This window comes from Microtus ochrogaster, unplaced genomic scaffold (genome assembly GCF_000317375.1).
Source record: "Microtus ochrogaster isolate Prairie Vole_2 unplaced genomic scaffold, MicOch1.0 UNK70, whole genome shotgun sequence".
Taxonomy (NCBI): Eukaryota; Metazoa; Chordata; class Mammalia; order Rodentia; family Cricetidae; genus Microtus; species Microtus ochrogaster.
In genome coordinates this window covers 1,614,362-1,639,125 of record NW_004949168.1, presented here as the reverse complement: position 1 = coordinate 1,639,125, position 24,764 = coordinate 1,614,362, and the positions used below count along the sequence as shown (strand labels likewise).

The 24,764-nt window shown below is 44.0% G+C and overlaps 1 protein-coding gene across 2 annotated transcripts in view; it reads left to right on the top strand.

Moving 5' to 3' along the window:
• The window catches only part of Adcy10 (adenylate cyclase 10), an 82,036-nt gene that overhangs the window by 55,584 nt on the left and 1,688 nt on the right, over positions 1-24,764 (top strand). For both annotated transcript variants that reach the window (XM_005370101.2, XM_026777525.1), the window contains exons 21-31: positions 3,026-3,092; positions 3,340-3,571; positions 5,039-5,146; positions 5,604-5,779; positions 8,681-8,834; positions 10,891-11,095; positions 11,174-11,270; positions 13,720-13,835; positions 17,834-17,951; positions 20,757-20,952; positions 22,874-23,062. In XM_005370101.2, coding sequence (XP_005370158.2) covers positions 3,026-3,092; positions 3,340-3,571; positions 5,039-5,146; positions 5,604-5,779; positions 8,681-8,834; positions 10,891-11,095; positions 11,174-11,270; positions 13,720-13,835; positions 17,834-17,951; positions 20,757-20,952; positions 22,874-23,062 — 1,658 coding nt within the window. The remainder of the gene's footprint in view (positions 1-3,025; positions 3,093-3,339; positions 3,572-5,038; positions 5,147-5,603; positions 5,780-8,680; positions 8,835-10,890; positions 11,096-11,173; positions 11,271-13,719; positions 13,836-17,833; positions 17,952-20,756; positions 20,953-22,873; positions 23,063-24,764) is intronic.

Sequence of the window (24,764 nt, the reverse complement as noted above, 5' to 3'; positions counted from 1 at the left end):
GCCGTGCGACAGGTCCACGGGGCAGGAAAGAGCTGGCAGTGCAGCTGGAGTAGCGGAGTCCATCTCCCTGGGCTTCCATACAGCTGCAAACAAAGGGCAGCTGAGCTGAAATCAAAGTGTCTCTCAGCAAGGGATAGAAGCCAGTGAGGTGGCATGTGGGTTAACTTCCACGATATCCCCTGAGCCTTGAGGAGTCAAAACAGATGTCTCCGTTAGGGCTGAGCATGCCACAGCCACTTATGCTCGGTACTTTATCCAGCTTTGAGACTCTGCTTAGTTATCACCTACTCAAACAGAAGCAGCACTAAGCTATGGGTATAAGCAGAGCTACTTAGAAGGCATTTTGATACCTTGTCAAAGCAACAACAATAGATCATCCTATTATCTAAAATAAATGGAAATAGCCTATACTGTTGGGAAGGAACCTCTGGATCCTTGCTGACCATAGGAGGTATCCCACACCTGGTTCTGGCATTTCTGCTTAACAACCTATGACTTGCGGTGGCAACATTCTCCATTCATACAAGGGTACTTCCCTTCAAACTTTTTTTTTTAAATAATTAGCCTAACAAAATAGTAGGTTCCCTTGTGTCTTTTTCATATATACATTTTTAGTTTTAGTTAACTCTCTTCCCCCTTCAGTTCTCTCTCTGTCTCTCATTTCTGAGACAGGGTCTCGTTATATAGCCCTGTTAGCCTGGAACTCACTACTTACACCAGGCTGGCCTTGAACTTCTGAGTGGCGGTGTTACAGTCACGTGCAGTCATACCCCAGCTCTGCCTCACGTTTTCAAGAGGGGGGGAAGCGAACAGATATCAGGGACTTTGAGATGGCTCAGAGGAGAAAGACGACTACTGTCAACCTGGCAAATCAGTTTGATCCCTGGGACCCACATGAATCATAAAAAGGACCTGCTTCCCACAAGCTGTCCTCTGATGTCTTCATGCACACTGTGGCACATATGCCCACTTACACAAGTAAATAATGTAAAAGAAGAGGGTCCATCTTTGAGTTTGAAATCTTAAAGAGTCAAGTCTTCTAAGGACTTAGGCACACAGAAGATGGTTCATCAGTGGTAGGGCTCATTCCCCAGGGCAATGAGGTGTCAGAGAAATGTACCCAGTTGTCACCACCCGTTGACTACCATCACTTATCATCCTTGACGTTACAATTTTTTCAAAATTGAAAATATATTTATGACTATTTCAAAACTAAACTGATTGTTGTACATACCTGCAATCCCAACACTTGGAACATGGTGGCAGGAAGATCAGGAGTTTGAGGTCATCATTGGTTAGATAGCAAGTATAAAGCCAGCCTGGGCTCCAAGAGACATTGTCTCAGAGCAAATGAAGTTAATACATGTGTAGAATGCTGCTGACATTAAAATCTGTACCGAGAAACCAAGACACAGTGGATGCTGCCATCTAAACTGAGATTCTAGATGGAGCTACACAGACTACAAAGGCTTGGTTAGCGTTCAAGGGGTAGGGTTCTTATGCAGTGTGTTAAGAACCCTGGCAAAGCTCCACATGCAGGATGATAGTCACACATGTCAGGGAATCTGTTCTGTAAGGACAAGAGCACAGAACCTTCAAATTTCATTTTTATGAACTAAGAGTTCTCTTCAGGTGTGTGGAAGCTGAGGCAAGAGGATGAAGACTAGGAGGTAGGAGGCCTGCAGAGCTCAAGGACTGCCTGGATTAGATAGTAAAACACTGTCCAAAACAAAGCAAAACAAACCTACAAAGTCATATTTTATTGCTAGGCGGCTGCCCTACCTCTGCCACTGGCAAATGCTCTGGAATAGGCTACTTTCTTCTCCCCATGGGACTTTCCAACCTACTGAAGTCTCATTAGACAGAAGATGTCAAGTTTAAGACTTTATCTCTTTAAGTTAGCCTTTGGAGTGCTTCATTAGAGTATCTGTGTTTTCTAGACCATGTAGGAAGAGTCAGCAGAGTACTTGTATAACTCTTATAACTTATATTAGCCCATTATTCTAGTATATAGTTAGCCACATGGCTCGGTACCTTTTTCAGTGAGGCAGTCACATCTTCCTTCTTCTGTGAATGGGTCACTACTGCAGAGGAATGGGCTTCCTCTTCCCAGAATTCAACTGTTCTCTTTGACCCGCCTCTACTTCCTGTCTGATTGTCTGCCTATACTTCCTGCCTGGCTACCAGCCAATCAACATTTATTTAAAAATATGATTGACAGAATACAGACCATTCTCCCACAATCCTTGGTTACAAGTTGAGTTCAAGGGCAGCCTGGGATACATGAGGCCCCATCTCAAAACAACTTATATATGTATGTGTGTGTATGTATTTAAATTTCGATTTCTTTAGGACACATTATTGTTACTTTATGATTGTTAAACTGTAGTTTTAATTATTGTAGGTTAAGTGGGTTAGGATAATGTTATCAGCTATAACAAACCAGCATTTCAGTGGGATCAGCACAATGGAATGGGACTTTATTTACCAGCCTTTGTAATAATCCACTAAGCTGGGTGGTGGTGGCACATGCCTTTAATCCCAGCACTCAGAAGACAGAGGTAGGTGGATCTTTCTGAGTTCGAGACCAGCCTGGTCTACAAGAACTAGTTCCAGGACAGGGTCCAAAGCTACAGAAAAACCCCGTCTCAAAAAAAAAAAAAAAACAAAAACAAAAACAAAAACAAAACAAACAAACAAAAATCCACTAAAATTTTGACAAGTGGTCTGGCAGACAGTTACAGACTCAGGCTCCTCCTGGTTGGTGCTTTGCTTTCCTTTGGTTGTTCAGAACCAGCTACAATCCTGTCTAAGGAAAGAACAGGGTAAAAACCCATCTACTTCAGAAGTGACACCCATCACATATGATCTGATTCTACCAGAGAAAAGAACCACATGGCTTTTTCTAAGCTGAGGTGCCTGGGGTAGGGCGGTGATGGACTGGAAAATATGGTTCCTTGCTGGGAAAAGGGAAAAAGAGTCTTTGGTGAAAGGCAAATGTCTCATTTGCTCAATTATTTTCTAGCTGAAGAGGACGTCATCTTTTCTAAGTCAGAGGTCCATAAGAAATACAGATTCCCTGAGATCCTCAGGTATGCATGTATGGAGTTTTTAGGCGCTAGAACAGAAGCAGTGGTCATGAGATCACCCTTGGGGTCACTTCTGAGTCAGCTCTTTAGGCCTCTTAGGTACATAGGCAAACTGGTAGGAGCTGCCTGGTGCATCTGGTCAGTGAAAGCAACACTGGATCTTTGTTAGTCTTCAAAGATAATTTCATATTAAAATCTGTGCCGTGTCTGTAAATCTATGGATGATCTACCTATTCTTATATTTAAACAGTGACACAGAAACAAAGGAAGTAATATTACATTTCTTTGACAACGTTATCATAAAGATGAGGTCGTCTCCGGAATACATCATTCCATCAGAATCATGCCGGTGTGAGGAGCTGCTCCAGATTGTCATCTTGCCACTGGCCCAACATTTTGTAGCCTTAGGAGAAAACAACAAAGCCCTGTACTACTTCCTAGAAACTGCATCTGCATATCTCCTCCTGGGTGACAACTATAAGGTAAGCTATTGTTCTACACCTCTTCCTCCTCCTCCTCTTCCACCCCTAAGACTCAGACACACAGCCAGAGTCCAGCTCCTGTGTGCTTTTGTACGACTTCATGTTGATCCCTGTTAGCAGCCCTTTCCTTAGAAAAAATCACATTGCTGAGAAGGGACGTGATCTCGGACTGAGAAAAGAGAGTTGGAGCAATTTCAAGTACCATCATTGTTTTAGTCCGTGCTCTGCTGCTATGAAGAGACTCCATGGCCACAGCAACTCTTATAAAGGAGAGCATTTAACTGGGGGCTTGCTTACAGGTTCAGGGGTTTAGTTCATTGTCATCATGTTGGGAAGCATGGTGGCACACAGACAGAAATATGGTGTTCAAGAAGGAACTGAGAGTTTTATACCGAGATCTGTAGACAGCAGGAAAAGTGAGCCACTGGGCTTCTGAAACTCCAAAGCCCACCTCCAGTGACACGCCACATCTACTCCAACAAGGCCACACCTCCTAAGAGTGACACTCCCTAATGACCAAGTATTCAAATCCACGCGTCTACAGGAGTCATTTCTATTCAAACCACCACAATCATCATACATCATGGCATGGGGGCATGTGCCTGTGATGCCAGTACTTGGGAGGTAGAGGCAGGACGATCAGGATCTAGTCAAGGCCAGATTCAGCTATATGGCAAGTTTATGGCCACGCAAGATACACAAGACCCTGTTTTGAAAAAAAAGTAATTAATAATTGATTTATTATTATTATTATTATATTAAAATATTATATAATTATAGCACTACAACCAAGCCAGGCATGGACAGTCACAAGCTGGAAATCAGCCTGAGCTACATAGCAAGTTCAATACCACCCTAGGTTACAAAGCAAATCTTTTATTAATTAATGAAATATTGGCCCTTTTGAAATTGTCCAGGAAAGAGAACAATGGACTTACATGCATGATCTGGGTTCATTCTTAGAATAAATGTTTCGTTTTCAACACAGTCCTGATAAGTAACTCCCCAGGGGTTTGTGCCTTGCTGTCCAACATCACTTTAGAGTACAGAAATATCTCTAGGTTTCCTGTTTGATGGGAATTTGATTTTAGTCCTATAGCCCTCACGTTCGTTTCCCTGCAGCTTGGCCAAACCATCACACAGACAAGCTTGAGACCACCAACATTAGTAAACACTCCCCTAGGAAAATTCTAAGTTTCCATGGCAACATGCCCCTGGAACTGAGGTAATTATATGCATATAAAGAAACAAAAAAGAAGTGATTGCTACATCTAGCAGCCAGAGGTAGACGTGAAGCTAAAATACTCACCCAGCTTCTATCTAGTTTAGAGGCCCACTATACCCAAAGGAACCAGGCATGGGGATGGCCTGGGAATTGAAGTGGCTCCAGCTTCCCTTGCTTCAGTACTAACTGATGTAATAGATCCTCTGTCACCCACATTTCTTCCCTTTGCTGGTTGGTTGCAGGCATACATTTATTTGGGTGAGGGAGAGCGGTTGCTGAAAACTCTGACGAATGAAGATTCTTGGAGCCAGGCCTTTGAATATGCTACATTTTATAGTCTCAAAGCCCAGGTAAGAAACCACTGGAGGCTTAAAGTTGGCAATCCACAGAAGGAGTAGAAGTCATCTGTGTGTATCCTATACTCTCTTCTCACCCGCTGGCACAGATCCTTGCCCAAGACTCTAGAACCCCAAGCTTCTTGACTCAATACTGTCTCGCTATAACTTGATCTCTTTCCTGCCAAGTAGGCTGACATCTTTATGAAATGTCTTTGAAACAGTGCACATAAATGACTAAACATTCCCTTATATGATACACAGCTCAATGCTAAACCCTACTCTGCAGCCTTCCTTGTGCAGGCCCCCAATAAACATTTATTTTTAATACTATGTCAAAGCCCAGGAAGGTTCTGTTGCTTCTTAGACACGTACTCCTCCCCATTTATTGTTGGAGCACACCGAGCCTAGAGCACACTGACTACAGTAGAACACAGAATGCTTTTCCTCTCTCTTTCCCCATCTCCCCTAGGTTTCTTTCAACATGGGGCAGATGGTACTCGCCAAGAAAATGCTGCGAAAGGCACTGAAACTTCTCGACCGGGTGTTTCCGACCAACTTAATCACCCTGCTTCTCCAAACACACGTGGAAAAGAACAGATTCTCCCACTTGATGAGCCAGCATCCCCAGGAGGGCTCGGTGCCAGGGTAAGGGAAGGAGCTGGGGAAAGTGGAGGGTCTCATTTCTGTTCCCCAGATGAGAAGAGTTTCCACACCGTGTAAGTCTCTTCTCATGGTGTGGTGCTCCTGTAGCTCGAACACTCCTGTTTGGTTTGATCACTTATAGGATGGTACGGAGGCAGATACGGTAAGGGTTTGCTGGCCAGGGCCAGGGTCCCTAGAGCACTGCACAAACAGCCTTTGTCAAAGAGTTCCAGGTGATAAAATACGGGATCCTTCACAAAGTGGCCTTCGTCAGGGTTTCTATTGCTGTGAAGAGACGCCATGACCACGGTAACTCTTATAATGGAAACACATTTAATTGGGTGGCTTACATTTTCAGAGGTTTAGTCCATTATCATCACGGTGTGACATGGTGGCATGCAGGAAGACATGGTGCTCGAGAAGGAGCTAAGAGCCCTACATCTTCACCCTTAGACAACAGGAAGTGAACTGGGACACTGGGTGTGGCTTAAGCATACATGGAACCTCAAAGCCCACATCCACAGTGACACACTTCCCCCAACAAAGCCACACCTCCTAATAGTGCCACTCCCTATGAGCTTGGTGGGGGGGGAGGGGCAATTAAATTCAAACTACCACACAAAGTGAGCACCAAGTCTCTTTCTTATTCAAACAATGACTGCCCTCTGGATCCGGAATCAGATATCGGAACCAGTGCCCTGTTCCTTAGAACCTCAGCAGCAAGCATCCTCTCTTCCATGCATTACTAAGATACTAATTATTATTCTTACTTCAAAGAAGACTAGCAGGCCTTGAGGACATCTGCCAAAGGATAAACTTCCCCAGCCTTCTATAAACTTGATGAGGGTTACATTAGGGATGGGTGCTCATTAATTTAAAATGTCATTAATTTAAGATTTGGTCTACAAATGAACAACAAATAAAAAAGTGATTGAACAGCTGAAGATGTCTCAGCGGTTAAGGATGCTTACTGAATAACCATAAAGACTAGAGTCTGGATCTCAGTACACAAAAAATAAGCCATGTATTGGGGAGCATGGCAGCAAGCATGCGGCATGGTGGGAGGAACAGCTAAGAGCTCACATTGTGAACATGGCACCAAGACCAGCCCTTGGCAATATACGCCCCCCCCCCCCAGTAAGGTCACATCTTCTAAGCTTCCCCAACTAACTGGGGACCGGGAGTTCAGATGCCAAAGCCTGTGAGGGACATTTTCATTCAAATTACTACACCATGTATCCCAAAAATGGTTGTAACTCCAGTTCTGAGGGATCTGATATGCTCTTATACACACGCATAGGTGTGGGTATCACATGTACCTATAAATATACAAAACAAATAGATAACTACAATGAATATTTAGGAAGAAGATACCAGTGGAGCTGGGAGCTCATGTCTGTAATCTTCGCACTTGGGGGACAGGCAGCGGAACGCATGAGTGCTTGGAACCAACCTGCTTCGTTTTTATGAAGCACATTTTCTTCCTTATAAAATTAAGACCATGGTATCTATTTTGTGATGACATGGGGCTTTTTTTAAAATTATTTCCTTTTATCTGTGTGAATGTTTCTCCTACACGTATGTCTGTGTACCCTGTGCATGTCTGGTGCCCACTAGGGTCAGACGACGGTGTCAGATCCACCGCAAATGTATTTCGGGCAGTTGTAAGTCATCACACGGTGCTAGGAATCGAACCCGGGTCCTCGGCAACCAGCGCTCCTCCCCATAAGAGTTTAGATAAAAACACCTGGATGGAGGTGTGCCTCCCTTGCTATGATGGACACTCCATGGGCCCAAATAAACCGTTCTTCCGCCAGTGGTGGCACATGCCTTTAATCCCAGCACTCAGGAGGCAGGTGGATCTCTGTGAGTTCGAGGCCAACCTGGTATACAAGGTGAGTTCCAGAACAGGCTCCAAACTACGCAGAGAAACCCTGTCTCGAAAAACTTCTCCCTAAGATTCTCTGTCAGATATTTTGCCGCAGCAATAAGAAAAGTAACCAATACACCGTGTCCAGAACATACCTTCTGGCTAAGTAATGCATCATGCCCAGAGTGCACTGTCTATTGTGATACCTTCTGTGGGCTGTCTGTTACCTTTCTGCAGTGTATTAGCTAAGTACAGGAATTATAACCACATGCCACTATGTCCGACTCTACACTCTGCCTTATGTATTAAATGTTTATATGCCCCTTTGATTACTTTGTTTTAAAATTAATCAATGAAGGGTGGGCATAGTAGTACACATCTGTAATTCTAGCACTTGGGAGTCTGAGACAGGAGGATCCTGAGTTGAAGACCGGACTGGGCTTATACAGTAAGACTCTGAGTTTGTTTGTTTGCTTGTTTTATAAGAAAGAGAAGAAGCAAATGTTAATTTTCAGGCCCAAGAAAAGGCTCAGTGTTTAAGAGTGCTTACTGTTCTTCCATGGGACCTGAGTTTGTTTCCTAGGTCACAAATGCCTATAATTCCAGCTTCAGGGTATCTGAGACCCTTTTCTGGCCTCTGAGGACACCAGCATACACATAACTTACACACAGAGACACGTGTATATGTAAGCAAAAATAAAATAAGTATTTACAATAAAAAAAAGAAAAACACCTGCTCTTGTCAGGTATCAGTAATTAAGCGAAACTGGCTAAAGGTACATGGATGCCAATCATCCCACTCGAGTCTCTAGGATTTCACACAGAAGGTAAAATTCAAATCAAGTCGCCAATTCAATGTAACCTACTTAAGTGCTTCATAAAAGTGAATGTGATCGTCAGTCGTGGGTCAGGCCTCCAGTTCAGGTAAGGGCTCTGGGGGGGGGGGGGGGGATGAGCAGGAGGGCACTGGGAGCCCGAACGCGCAAGCCCGGTGGTGATGAGGCCTTCTCTGTCCATCTGCCATCCCATGACAGGAAGAAGCTGGCTCTACTTTACCTGCAGTCTGCATGCTTCTCCTTGCTGTGGAAGATCTATAGCTTGAATTTCTTTTTCCACTACAAGTACTACGGCCGGCTGGCAGTGATGATGCAAGTGAACACCTCACTGGAAACTCAAAATTATTTCCAGGTATGTTGGTAGCTGCCCTATAAATGGCTGAATCTCATTTAGAAAACCACAAACCTCCTAGCCAAAGCCAGTGGGGGAACTGGAAATCACACGGTCGTAGTGGAAGCCTCTCTGGCCAGGTGGTTTTGACAGCAGCTAACAAACACTTTGGCCCCAGATGACTCCATGGTCAGAAATCAATAAAGAGTCAAACAGCTTTTGCTTTTGCAAGTTGGAAATGATATTATAGGACACAAAATGAGGAAAAACTTAAAATTCTTAAAGACAGCAGAAGTAAGAGTATATCAACATAATTAACATTTGCATTGAAAAACTACAGTTCTACAAACAGCAGCAAAATATAATGAGAAGTGGGGCACTGTATTAAGTTATTGTAAATATCTTAATAATATATATATATATATTATCTTTTGCTTTGTAGCTCCACTGTGTTTTTTGTCTTATTTTGTTTGTTTGTTTGAGACAGAGTTTCTTTGTATAGCCCTGGCTGTCCTGGAACTAGCTCTGTAGACCAGGCTGGCTTTGAACTCACAGAGATCCACCTACCTCTGCCTCCCAAGTGTTAGGATTAAAGGCGTGCATCACCATGCATGGCTTGTGTGTCTTCTTTTGCTTGAGGAAGATTTATGTTTCATTGAGACAGGCCTCCTCCTGTAGCCCAGGCTGCCTCCCAGTTTGCAGCATCTTGAGTACCTGGATTACAGGTATGCGCCACTAGGCCTGCTTAGATTATTAGATGTTAATCTCATCTCCACTGAGGCTTAGTATCACATATGATGCTTCTGGAAAACTCAGTAGTATACTGCAGAGAATGAGAGCTGAAGAAGCTAAACGTAAAAGGATGGCTCTCTTTCAAAAGACGGAATCAAGGCACGGACAGTTTCAGACAACAGAAGGACCAGATGAGAACCCAGAAAGTGGTTTCCAGACCCCACCCATACTCAGTGGGACCACCAGCAAGACACACAACTTTGAGTTTTCTTTCTGCTCCACAATCTGAAACAGTTGGACTCTGTTCTCTTGGTCCACACACAAGGAATCAGACTGTTGCTGCTGTAAATTGTTCATTTGCCCACCACCACGTGTGGCCACGCTTCCTTTGAGGTGGCAGTTGGCATGTTCATGCCAGGAATCTGGAACTTGCAAAGAACAACTTTGTAATTTAACAAGTACCTAGAGATTTGCCTTTGACAGAATTTGAGAACTTCCAGGAAAAAGCATCCTCCTAGAGAAAAGCCCTAAAAACCCTCCCCTGTACAATCACACCCCAACATATAATATTTGAATTATTAGATAATCTATTATTAGCCTATTCTCTTGTATTTTTTCAAAGCAGTTTATAAAATGAATTTTTTATTATGTATGCACATATGAGAGCATGTATATACGTGTGCATGTGTGTGTGCATGTGTGTGTGTATGTGTGCGTGTGTGTGTGCATGTGTGTGTACGCATATGTGTGTGTGTGTGCATGTGTGTGAACTGATTCTTCAGAAGGAATTGTTTTGTCCTTGGCTTTCTCTAAGCATTTATATTCTGAGGCAACTTTCTCACTTTAAAGATTTGATTAAAGAGTAAGCAACTTCTCAAGTCTCCAATTATGTTTTAAATTAGTCTTTCCTTTATCAAACTAGCCAAACCATTACAACATTTCTTATGCATTACAAAAGTGATGCATAAGAAGGGATAATTCTCTCTCAAATGCTTCCTCTGCCTTAACCTACTGTGTAGACTTGATTTTCCATGCTCTGTTTTGTGTTGTGCAGCCATTTATCCACACAGGTAAACTATTGTTTTTATTTTTCATATGAATTAAAATGTTCATATTTCATTTAACAAATGTTTACAAGGGAGACCACAAGTCTTATTCTGGAAGGCCCAGGAAGTAGGTGGCAGATGCCTAATTTGACTTCTGCACCTAAGTCCATGACATTGGCCCCATGGCTAGCTGCAGTCCAAGTGTAGTGAACAGAGTTTCCTGGTAGCACTGATCAGGGCTTTCACCTCAGGATTCTTCCTCAGTCTCCCGCCTTCTCTCTCTGTTACTGCCCTTCTAGATCATCAAGGCTTTTCTGGACTATTCATTGTACCACCATTTGGCTGGATACGAAGGCATGTGGTTCAGATATGAAATCCTGGTCATGGAGCAGCTCTTGAACCTCCCCACGAAAGATGATACCATTGAAATCATAGCTTATGTGGCTGACACACTGGGCCATATCAAGTTCTTAATGGGTCATCTGGACTTGGCCATTGAGTTAGGTAAATGCTAGCTAGGTAAGAAAGGCCATAAAATTACATGCAATAACCTCAAATGCATCACGACTGCTTTCTTCCTAGGTTCCCGAGCCCATAAGATGTGGTCTCTTCTCCGGAATCCCAACAAGCACCACATGGTTCTCTGCAGACTGGTTAAATCTCTCTTCTTGAAAAGCAGGTATCTTTCCTAAAGCATTTTCCAAAGTTAGGATTCTCCTTTCCTTTCTGTTTCTGTGACAGAACACTACCCCAAAAACAGAGGGGGTTGTGCTGGTGTTTATTCTAGCTGACACTTCCAGGTCACAGTCCATCACTGAGGAAATTCGGGGCAGGAGCTGAAGCAGGAACCTGAGCAGAAACCATGGCTTCTTGCTTGCTTGCTCTTTTTTTCCCTTTCCAGTCCAAGATCAGCTAGCTTTTAGAATCAGAAATCGTATCTCCCCCAGTAGGCCAGGCCCTCCAGCATCAATTAATAATCAGGACAAGCCCCGACAGACATGGCCACAGGCCCATGTGATCTAGGCAATTCCTCAATCAGGAAGCCTTTCTCTCTGATGACTCCAGGTTATCTGGATGACAAAACTAACAGAACAAGCAGTGGACAGGCAGCTGTTTGAGAGTTCTGGCTTATTTCACCCTGATCATAGCATAGGAAAGGGAGCACAGTTTATGGCAAGATAATGTAACTGATAACTGTCATCTTTCACCTATTAATATTACATCACTTCCTCCCACACATGTAGTGATGAGGCGAGCAGACCTGCTTTTCGTCCCGTCCGGCTCCCGCATGGCTAGCTTTACCAGAAATAATTACACGGAAACTATATTCTTTTAAACACTGCCTGGCCCATTAGTTCTAACCTCTTATTGGCTAACTCTTACATATTCTTTTAACCCAAATCTAATACTTTGTATCACCATGGGGTCATGGCTTACCGGGAAGATTCTAACCCACGTCCATCTTGGGCTTCATGGCGTCTGCCTGACTCTGCTTTCTTTCTCCCAGCTTCTGTTTCTCCAGATTCTGTTGGGTCTACTCCGCCTATCTAAGCTGCTGTCCTAACAAAAGGCCAAGGCAGTCTCTTTATTAACCAATGAAAGTAACACATAGACAGAAGACCCTCCCACCTCTCTCTCTCTCTCTCTCTCTCTCTCTCTCTCTCTCTCTCACACACACACACACACACACACACACACTGTTATTTTTTTTCTTTTATTGGTTTGTTTTGTTTTTTGAGACAAGGTTTTTCTGTGTAGCCCTGGCTGTAGACCAGGTTGACCCAAAACTCATAGCGATCTGTTGTAGGATATTTTACTCTTTTGACTTTTTTGAGGGGCCTACCACCCAGCTCCCAGATAAATCACACACAGGGGCCTTATTCTTAGTTACGAATGCCTAACCTTACCTTGGCTTGTTTCTTACCAGTTTTTCTCATCAGCCTGTCTACCTTTTGCCTCTGGACTTTTTCCTTTCTCTATATCTGTATACTTTTTTTTGTTGTTGTTGTTTTTTGAGAATAGGGTTTCTCTGTTTGGAGCCTGTCCTGGAACTAGCTCTTATAGACCAGGCTGGCCTTGAACTCAGAGATCTGCCTGCCTCTGCCTGCCGAGTGCTAGGATTAAAGGCATATGCCACCACCACCCAGCATATTTCTGTATACCTTTCTTTGCTTCTTTCTCCATGGCTTGCTGTATAGCTGGGTGGCTGGCCCCTGATGTCCTCCTCTTCTTTTTCTCTCGCTGTTCCTTGCTCTCTTCCACTCAGATTTATACTCTGCCTGCCAGCCCTGCCTGTCCTTGCTCCTGCCTTGCTATTGGCCATTCATTTCTTTATTAGGACAATCAGGTGTTTTAGACAGGCACAGTAACACAGGTTCACAGAGTTAAACAAATGCAGCATAAACAAAAGTTACACACCTGAAAATGATATTCCCCAACAGCGGTTCATCTACTTCTGCCTCCTCTCCCCACAATGCTGGAATTAAAGTTGTGCACCACCACACCTGGCTCTTTTAAACTTGTTTAATGAAGTTCATTAAATTCTTTTAATGGAGTTATTTTCTGTTCAACTCTGAACTGGTTGCTTTAGCCAGAAACAGAAGGGCAATCAATCATACCTATTGTGGGAATTAAGCCTCCAACCCTGTCAGGTCCAGGGGAATTAAAAAAGCATTGTGCATGCCCAAAGAATAGCAACAAAGACTTGAAGATCCTGGCCAGTTTGGCCTGACTCTAATCCCCCAGGTATGAAAGAGCCCTAAAAGACCAATTTTGGGTGGGGTACCCAGTTAGAGACTTAGCTTCTAGTTCTGAGCAAAGGAAGGTTTGAAATCTATTTTTTGTGTTTGTTTGTTTTATTTTGTTTTTCGAGACAGGATTTCTCTGTGCAACAGCCCTGACTGTCCTAGAACTCGTTCAGTAGACCAGGCTGGTCTCAAACTCAGATTTGCCTACCTCTGCCTCCCGAGTACTAGGATTAAAGGTATATGTCACAACCACCACCCCCAGCTGAAGTCTGTTTTAAGAGTTGTATTTGTTTCTGAATTACTATTTATGATCAAGACTAACCTAGGCCAGGACCCAACTTGACCCTTTGCTCTCACTGCTTTTTAACCCCCCACCCCCAGATACAAGCATTTGGTCCAGGTCCTTGGATGGCTGTGGGATCTCTCTGTAACAGAGGAGCACATCTTCAGCAAGGCATTTTTCTATTTTGTCTGTCTGGACATCATGCTTTATTCTGGTAAGCATGGGATTTATTCTGGATTTTAGAATGAAAAGAAATTGGGATGGATCCCCTAGCTGGAATGGTGAAGCAGCCCCAAAGGGTTTGGGGCCACCTAGTTAGTGTTCAGGGATGGAGAGAGCCTGGTGATGTGACTCAAGGAGCTATTTAGTAATTAAAGGGAGCAGTAAACACCGGGTGGGGTGGTGCACATCTTTAACAGCAACACTCGGGAGGTAAAGGCAGGCAGATCTCTGAGAGTTTGAGGCCAGCCTGGTCTACACATGAGTTCCAGGACAGCCAGGGCTACATAGTGAAACTCTGTCTCGAAGAGGGGTGGGGAGGCATGCTTGGGGGTGAGGTGGGATTGGGGGGGGGGACAGTGACAAAATAAAATCTGGAGATAAGCTTGTAGGTCTGAGCTGTCATATCGATTTCTGAATGAGTGTCATCACCAGAACTGTTTTTACAATGTGCCTTTTACTAGGAGCATTCAGCATTCACAGGATTTTCCTAAGGCTTCATGTTCACAAGCATGCCTAACACATGGCCTACAGGCTACATACCTATGAGTGTGGCCTGTCCTTGTTTGGTCTCTGTTGCTGTGATGAAATACCATGAGCCCATGAGCACTAGCAGCTTGGGGAGTGTAGAAGGAGCTGCGGGCAGGCCTGCTTTTCATCCCACCCAGCTCCTGCATGGCTAGCTTAGCCCAAGAATAATTACACGGAAACTGTATTCATTTAAACACTGCCTGGCCCATTATATCTAGCCTCTTCTTGGCTAACTCTCATATCTTGATTAACCCATTTCTATTAATGTGTATAGCACCACGAGGTGATGGTTTACCGGGAAGATTCTAATCTGCGTCCATCTCGGAGAGGAGCGCTATGGCGTCTTACTCACTTCCCTTCTTCCCAGCATTCTGTTCTGTCTACTCCACCCACCTATGTTCTGACCTGTCATGAAAAGCCCTAAATTATTAAAACATTAAATGTCATATTCTATAGTCTTTGAAAGATATGAAGAATGCCTATATAACTGAAATATATCTCTATATATCTAGAAAATTTAACTAACATGACTACAAGCTTGACTATTATTGATGATTATCCATTAATAACCTATATTTCCTAATTATACATTACATTTTAAAAATGAACTACACAATCAAAATACCTTAATATTAGAAATACATATACATTTAACAAAATTGACCTTAAATTTATATCAATGAAGCAAAATTTATATCAATGTAAATTATTCATATCTATGTCATATTCCCCTTTAAATGTAAAAAAACATTTATAAACAATATCTGGGAATATGGACGTAGTTATTTCTCTCCAAAATTCTTCCTGCTGTATAGGGTGCTGTTAATCAGGTCTTTCATGGTATATCCTGTTTGTCAGGTTCATCTCAGTCAACAGTTGAGTGAAGTAATTTTTTGAGGGTGTTCACAGCAACCTTTCAGGATGGCATGGTCTATCATACCATATTGGTCTAGAAGCAATCCACAGGGTCTCATCCTCTGTGAAAACAAAAGAAGAAACTCTTTTACAAAGCATGATATCCTTAGATCCAAATTCTGAAGTCAAGATACCTTTAGAACATATATGCAGGTTCAGCTTAGCAGCCCATTTAATGAGATTTTTTTTTTGTACTTAGCTCCTTCATAGTCAAAAAATTCAAAGAAAACACAATAATACAAAGAATCCAGTCTCTCTGTGAATTTTCCATTTTTACGTGGCTTATTTTTACTCTATCAATCACTTTACTTTATTCTGTCTCTTTAAAGACTTTGCCCTTTTTTTAAACCATTAACTTTATTCTCTATATTCTTTTTCTTCTCTCTCCCAAGCAAGCTATGTACACTCATCCAACACTGTGACCCATTTAGAGGTCTTTTATGTCTGAATCCGTCCTCTTGTGAATCTGTAATTCTTTACTGTCCAGGAGCACTTCTTAAAATGCTAAGCGCTTCTTAAAAACTTAACTTGTGCCATGTAAGGGTAATAGGGTACTGCCTGTTTCCTGCCCAGTCTAAACCTTAACTGTGCTGTTATGATAATTAACAGTTCCTGCCTGAGTTCAGCACAGTTCATCATGGCAGATCATTCCTGCCTCAGAGCCATTTGGTGCCCCTGAGCTGCGCACAGTTCCAGGCACACAGCAAGTCCACATTGCCATCAAGCAAGCTGAGAATGAGCTTTTAATCTGAGTTACATCCAAAACTGCCACGCCGAGCACTGCGCAGCCTGGAAACATCTCTCTGTATGGCGGCAGAAATCCGCCATGCTCTCCCGCTTTCCTAAAGCCTGATCCCACAGTCTGCCCAGGCAGGGAGCGCCAAGCCATTGGCATGGTCTCAGAGTACTTTCTTCCTGATCCTGAGCTGGAATACAAACATCCAGTCTCATAAAAGCCATTGGAGTTTGCACTGGCGGCACAGCCCAGGAAGCTGCGTTTGAAAATGGTACAGCTTTTTTTTCCTGCTGAGGATGAGTCAGGAAAATTTCTCTGCAGCACATTCTAGCAAACAGCAAAAAGCTGTGTTAAACCCTCTCTCTCTTTCTCAAGCCCTCTCAGGTTTTTAAGTGGATATTACAATATATTGTAATGGAGTTACAGTCCATTATTAAGGCAAGTCAGGGCAGGAACTCAGGGCAGGAACCTGGACGCAGGAACTGAAGCACCATGGGGTAGGGCTGCTTTCTGACTTGTTCTTCTGGCTTGTTTAACCTGTTTTCTTATACAGCCCAGGACCACCTACCACAATGGCTGGGCAGGACCCTCCCACGTCAGTGCCTACAGGACTGAAGGAAGCGTATCCTCAATTGAGGTCCCTTTCCTAGATGACTGTAGTTTAGTCAAGTTGGAAAACAAAACAAAACAAAACCCAGCACATGGCCAACACAGAACTGTGAATTTACTTAAAACTTCATGAGATCATTTTTGTTAACTCGGCTGCATAATTCTCAAGCATGAACATCGTCGGTGATAACGTGCTACTTTGTTAAAGTGTTTGCATGCCTGCAGTGGTTGGCCTGTTGAGTATGACAGTTACAGGCATTAGTCCCTGATGGTAATGTCAACACAACGCAGCGCTCGCCTCAAAGAGGATCAGAGTCTATTCTGGAGCCAAATACAAGCAATGATGGCCCAGGAACACAATTCCATGTTCTAACATGGAACCAGTTCCATGAACTCTTTTATAACAATATCACAAGGAAAGTCATAAATCAAGGTGCTTTTCAAATACACAGGTGGGAAATTCAGAGGGACCCATTACAGTAAAGTGGATGAATCTCAGCCACAGGCCTCAGATGTCTGAAGACACCCCCAGCTTTAAGGCTAAGTTGGTAGAAGATAGTGGTCTGCTAAGTTAAAACATTCTAAAAGGTTTTTGTATGTCAGTCACAGATTATTGGGCCCAACACAAAAGTGGGCAAGGAATGACTATTTAAGATGCTAAAGATAGTCCAAGATCAAATGTACCTGCAACATCCTAACTCTCTATATCACTGAAGCTCTCCAGTCAGTCTCTGCAGACATCTTATTTCCAGGAACCCTCAATCACAGTGATTTGGAAAACAAGTTCTTTCCTCTAAATAGCAATGAGTAGGTGGCCCCCACGTTAAACCAGAGGGACCAATCCAGAGTCTGTTCTCCACACACAATTCACAAAGGGGAGACACATGTTGCTACCAGTAAGGGACCTATGGGTGAAAAAAACTGAGGATTCCTGGACTACCAGGACTTTTTATAGCTGGGCACAGTCTCTTCTATGGAATTGGGCTGCGTATCCATAAGAATTCAGAATACAGCCAAGATTTTGGCAAACACGGGCCAATGCAGCAATGTGATTGCTGAGACCCACAGGATCCTTTGAATCCTAAAATGATCAGATACTATGTTCCCTGCAGTGGGAAAGTCTATTGGGGACTAAAGACCAGAAACACACACACCCTGCCATGCCATGCTACTGCAAGACACTCTGCTTCTCTCTCCTCTAGGCTTCGTTTACAGAACATTTGAGGAATGTTTGGAATTCATAGACCACAACGAAGACAACAGAATCCTCAAGTTCCAGAGTGGTCTCCTCCTGGGTCTTTACTCCTGCATAGCAGTCTGGTAACAATATGTTACATACCATTTTGTTTCTAAAGTGAAAAAGTTAAATTCCAAAGAATAGTTCAGTGAAATACTTTAAAAGAAAGAAAGCACATTGACCGTTTGCATCTGAGACAGTTTAAAGGTAGAAACCTTCAGCTAAGGACAGAAAAGTAGTTTTGTCTCTCTTGTCTCAATGGCAGAGCAATACAGAGCTTTCGGCACAGCCAGGAGTTTTGTGTCTGTGGGTTCGTGAACCTAGGAGAGAAGCTATGAGGTATGGGGGAGAGTTGGGACTGTCCCCAGCATGTGGAGACTAGTCATTATTCCTGAAACAGTAAGTGTAACAACTGTTTACACAGGTTAGGCTGCAGTCAGTATTATCAGGAATCTAGCGACGCTGCAGGAAGATGTACATGGCATTTGTGAATGCTGCACCATTTGATGGAAGAGTTTTGAGCATCTGTGGGGCTGAGGGCATCCTGGCACTGGGGGGCTACTGAAGGGCAACTGGACCAGTTTCTAAGGAGTGTTATGGTTTGGGCACATGAAGAAATAGCACCAGTTGCCCGCATATATCTGCCCAGATCGAAACAGATGGAAAAACATTATTTTGAGGTAGTGACGTTGGAAGATATGGGCTATATAATATCTGCAGGGAATAACACTAAGGCTCCAGTATTAGACCTAACTACTCTGCAGCAGGACATTGTAGAAACCGTGGGTTTCCCCATCAAGGAAGGCCTCTTCCTGTCCAATGGCGGAGAAATTCAATGCCATGTTCCCTGTCAGCTTAACTGGTTCTTACGATGGAGATGGCATAGGTACTGAGCAGGACTTATCTCAGTCACTCCCAAATCACTAACCAAGTCACCCTTATTGGAGAAGTGAGAGGAGCAGGGAAATAACCCCAGACCTTTGGTCCCACTGGAGTCTCTCACAGAGAACAGTCAGGCAAGAAGCACTGTATTAGCTCAATAAGCCTGAAGCTGGGGCCATACCTTCAGAATGAGATAAACAGTACAGCCTCAAGGTAAATCAGGAAAAAACCAAATTCCATGTTACCTCCTAGACTGAGACCCTATAATGGTAAAAATAACATGCTGCAGGTCCCCGAGTGGCAGCAGAGGGCAGTGGGCCATGAGACCACGGCAGGCCACGAAGGCAACCAGTCCCAGGCAGGGAGCCGCATGGTGGGTGAGAGACCAAGACGGATAGGCATTCCATACAGAGTGAACTTGGATATTTATTTAGTGGGTTATGGAAGGGAAGGAGAGAAGGGGGAAGAGCAGAGAGAGAGAGAAACAGAGAGGGGGAGGGGAGAGGTGGGGAAAAGAGAGAGAGGCAGAAGTTGCCTCTTTGGGAGAGAGACAGAAAGATCTCAGACTGGGAAGCAGAAGGAACATCTGCCTGCCTCTGGGATAGAGGGAGTAGGCAGGGCCTGTCTCTTTCAGGGACAGGACAGACCATTACAGACCCCCATCCTCTTTTCCATATCACATTATACACAGCCAGGTTGTCTAGTATGACTCATCAAAAGTTTTGTCATGAAATTAGAGCAACTCCAAACTGAAGTCGAATGACTTTTGATTAAAAAAACATATTTGAAAGCGAGCATAGTGGTTCACTCCTAAGCTCCCACTACGTGGGAGGCAGAGGCAGAAGGATCAAAGTTCAGAGGGAGTTGAAGACTAGCCTAGGCTACATGAGGCCATGCTTTAAACACAAAATTAAATTACATTGGAGAACTTAACATCCAGAAAATTACCTGTTATGCCCAGATTGTGGGGAACACCCCTGAAAGATCACCATGGAGACCAAATCCATATGCAAAAGCAAAGAGTGTTTATTCAAGTTCGAGCCGGGACTCTCCATCTGTCGGATGCAGCAGTTGAGAGCCAAGTGCCCAGCCCAGGCACAGTAGGGTTTTTTTTTTTTTTTTTTTTTTTTTTTTTTTTTTTATCATAACAGAGGTTGGGGATGAGGGGATTTTCAGGATTCATGATCTTGATTGGTAGACATTTGTCTAGGGGCATCTTGGCAAAAGGCAAACAGGTTTGTCCTGGGCTCAGGGCATCTGGTGATCTTATCTAATGGTTGGAATGTCAGGTACTGACCCTCCCTGGGTGGTGTCAGCTTATGGCTTTTCCTGGAACCCGGTGTTGCCTGCCAGTAACATGGTAGCAGGGTGGCCAAGCTATTCTGGGCCCCACATTACCTTTGCCAGATAAGGCTCACTATCAAATTGGTACACCAGTGTAAGCTAGTAATCCAAGGCTCTGCCATCTCGCAATTGGGCTCATTCCTCGCTGCTCTCGGTTCCAGTTGGGATGTTCTTGTAACAGTTGTGTCCCAAGCCAATGCTTCTCATACTTAGGGGCCATAAGAATCACCAGAAGGCTTGTTTGCTCAAATTCCTGGCCCTTACTCCCAGAGCCTGAGTGATTTAGTAAATCTGGGACCTGGGAATCCACGAGTGACACCTGCCCACCTGCAGGCCACCCTGAGTACTGCTAGCCCACCTCTCTTTGCAACTGGGGCAGCTTCCTCCACTCTGAAGTGTGTGATCTGCCTCACTTCCTAGAGCCCAGGGAGCATAACAGATGGTGTCCAACACTCCACGTTTGCTCCTGAGGGCTCTGTTCCTCCCGAATCTCACGATTCTACCCTCTCCTTGATCCATATCACCTACCCACCCTTCTGCTGTAGCAGACAGGAGGCAGGTTGAGGGCCAAGGTACTGAAAGGTGACATCCAGAGCGATTTCTCAGGAAACCAGCCCATCCGGAGAGCCATACCGATTGTCATTTCTTCTCTGGCGATGCAGGTATGCCAGACTTCAGGAATGGCACAACTTTTACAAATTTTCCAATAGAGCTAAAACTCTCGTGGCACGAAGAACCCCAACAGTTCTTTACTATGAAGGAATCTCTAGGTACATGGAAGGGCAAGCTCTCCACCTTCAGAAGCAAATAGAAGAGCAAGCTGAGACCGCCCAGGCCAGTGGGATTGAGCTACTCAAGGTGAGGCTACTCCCTGCCTCCAGCACAAATTCTTCCCCTAGCATTCCCATCTACCTCCTGACTCGTCTGCTTGATACAGAATCTGTACCTATGTATGCTAAAAGTTTGTTTTTTAACCCTCTAAAAGAAAGTTAGACAAAAAGGGCCAGAGAGATGGCTCAGCATGTAAGATTCTTGCAGCCAAGCTTGATGACTAGAATTTGATCTACGAGACCTACATAGCAGACGTAGAGAACCAACTCCTGAAAGTCATTCTTTGACCTTCACACATATGTTGTAGCACATGTGAGCACACACACACACTCACACTTACACAATAAATGTAATAAAATTTTAAATAAAAATCAAATTGTTTTTAACTACCCTATTTAGGGACTGTAGGGGTTTTTTTTTTGTTTGTTTGTTTGTTTTTGTTTTGTTTTGTTTTTTTGAGACAGGGTTTCCCTGTGTAACAGTCCTAGCTGTCCTGGAACTAGCTCTTGTAGACCAGGCTGGTCTTGAACTCACAGGGATTTACCTGCCTCTGTCTCCTGAGTGCTGGGATTAAAGGCGTGCACCATTACCGCTGGCCGGGACTGTCGTTTTTATACACTGTATGACACCACTACTCAAGTTTTTGCTTCATGTGTATATGCATATATTTTTATTTGTTGAAATTTGCTAACAAATAGACTATTGATGACTGGCTTCCCACCATTACATTGTTTTGCATATTACTGGGTTTTATTTTGTTTTGTATTTTAAAGAATTTTACATGTGATTCCTTCACTGTCCATAGGGGTCATCCTCCTCCAAGTTCAAGATTTTTTTTTCTCTTCTTCTTTTTTTTGGTTTTTTTGAGACAGGGTTTCTCTGTAGCTTTGAAGTCTATCCTGGAACGAGCTCTTGTAGACCAGGCTGGACTCGAACTCTCAAGTTCAAGATTTTAAGACAGCCCTTTGTGTGGTGTTGTAATAAGAGCGGCGGGGAACTGATGCTTAGTGCAATCATGCTCTTGGTCCATAATTCTTTTATTTTACATTTGATGTGTGTGTGTGTGTGTGTGTGTGTGTGTGTGAGAGAGAGAGAGAGAGAGAGAGAGAGAGAGAGAGAGAGAGAGAGAGAAGAGAGAGGGGAAAGAGAGAGAGGAGAGAGAGCTTGTTCATGCTACAGTGAACCCATGGAGACCAGTGTGGCTCCCAGCTATGGAACTGAGGTTCCATGGTGGCGAGTGCCTTTGACCCACTGGGCCATCTCACAGGCCCTATTTAAGTTCTGTTATCTGAGCTTGAGTTAAGGACATGCCAATTTGTTGAAACGATTTACCTCAGGATTCATTTTAGGAAAGACAATCTTCTCAATTGCTGGTACCCCACATCTCTTTATGTCCACACCGATTCCTAAACTATCACACCCAGGGATACTACAGATCTGCAGGATAGGCCAAGGTCTAAAATCAAAAGTCAGATTAGTGAGTCTTCAATAGTTTATGAACTCTCTTTCTTCCCACAAACCTAGGAAACTGACTCATTCCCATGAGTCAAGCAAAACCACAGGTACAGTATAAGGTGTTTCCAGTCGCCTGTGGTTACTCGGGAAGCTATGGAGACAGGCCTCATCAATAGGCCAGGACTTTAAGCCCATGCATTGGTCTCTCTCCCTCCCTCCCTCCCTCCCTCCCTCTCCCTCCCTCCCTCTCCCTCTCTCCTATAGCTCCAGTCATCCTGGAATTTGCTGTGTAAACCAGGTTGACCTCAGATTCACAGAGATCCTTTTGACTCTGTCTCTCGAGTCCTAGGGAAGGTTCTTTGCCACCACACCCAGCCTTTGCCATGCTTTTTAAATGTGGGTTCTGGAACTGAGCTCCTGTTGACAAACACTTCACCATCTGAGCCATCTGTATATCCAGCCCCCGGTCATATTTGTCATTTGTCTTCTCTAGGCCTTAGAGAACCTTGTGGCTCAAAACACCACTGGCCCCGTCTTCTACCCAAGGCTCTACCATCTCATGGCTTATGTATGCATACTAATGGGAGATGGACATAGTTGTGACTTCTTCCTGAAGACAGCTCTGGAGCTTTCTGATTCACAAGGAAATTTGTTGGAGAAATGCTGGCTGAGCATGAGCAAGGTACGTACCAGCAGCCACCAGGCCACTGTGTGTGCTGGGGTTATGTATGTGGGCGCTCACCCTTCTGCGGAAGCAACAGAAATCACTTCTTAGTTGGGTTTTAGGCAGCATGGGAAGTCATTGTCTTAGTCCACTTGGGCTTACGAGGCGTTTACTACCCACAGTTTTACAGGCTGGTGAGTCTAAGACTATGGCGCTAGAACTCAATATCTGAGGAGGATGATCTCCTCACTGATGGTGCCTCTGGCTGTGCCCACACTGGTGGCAGGAGGAGCAGCAGCCAGAGACAGCCCCACTCTGCCACCTGACGCCTGAGGACTTCCCTAGAGAGAACCTCCACTCAACTGAAGCCGGGATTCTTGACATTGCTGCTGAAAATAATCGGAGGCTAAATCCCTTAAACAGAAGTAGAACTGGGGGGCAGGAAGAGGAGGCTTAAACACGGGCTTAAGCAGGGCATTAATAGTGCTTAGAGAAAGGAGAGCACACACACACACACACACACACAACTTAATGTGAGCTTTTCAGGAGTGATTCATTTACTATGTGATTCTGGTTGCCTCTGAAACTGCATTGTCCAAAGGTGGTTCCTGGACAGCACAAGGAAGCTAAGATTTTTTTTTTTTAGCTGTAAATTATGTTTATGGTCTTCCCCCCCCCCCCCCCCCGAGGTTTCCAGAAACCTGCAGCTTCACAGCTTGGGAAGGCACAAAGGCATATATTCAAAGTTACTTGTGGGGCTTTAGCATGGATTGTTACGATTTTAGTATTCATATTTAAGATCCTTGTATGGGAAAGGAAGCTCGCCGCCACATGGTAAGCTTCACAACCTATTCTGATAACCGAGCAGGTATTCTTAACTTCAACCAGACTCTACAGCAGTGGTTCTCAACCATAAAATTTTTGTTGCTACTTCATAACTATAATTTTGTTATGAATTGTAAATACCTGACGGTCTTAGCTGACTCCAGTGAAGGGGGCGGGCAACCCCTGTGAAAATGTCATTGGATTCTCAAAAGGGGTCATGACCCACAAGTCGTGAACCACTGATCTAGAGCAAATGACTCCCTCCTTCCTAGTGTTCTCTTAATTTTCCCTGTCTTTCTGTTCTCCCTACCTTTTGCTCTTTTGTAAGGACACAGACCCCAAGGACCTCAGAACCCGATCTCCCCAAACCGTGGCTTTCATTACTATCACCTTAGGGGTTGGGCTCCAACATGTGGTTTGTGGTGGATAGACACACATTCCAGCCACAGTGATTATCACAGACCTTACCTAAAAAGGGTCTGTACCTATAGCTCAGGACTATGCATTTCTTCTTACTCTTCAGAGAATTCCCTCATACAAACCCCCTTAGCACGGTCTCTCCCCATCTCTGTGGCTCCTTCCACTTTCCTTTTGCTTTCATGACTGTCCACATGGGAATGTTCAAATATAAAACTTGGTTCAGCACCCAGCATGGTATTGTGAAATGAGTGACTACACGTGCAATTATGGGTACTTAATTTGAAGATGCATCCACGTCCTGCTAGTTTGTACAACAAAAATCATTTTCATCAGTTGTGCCTGTTAACGCAGGCTTGTAATCCCAGTACTTGGGAGGCGGAGCCAGGAGGATGAGGAGCTCAAAATCATCCTCAGCCACATGTGTAGAATCATCTCAGAGAGAGAGAGAGAGAGGAGGAGGAGGAGGAGGAGGAGG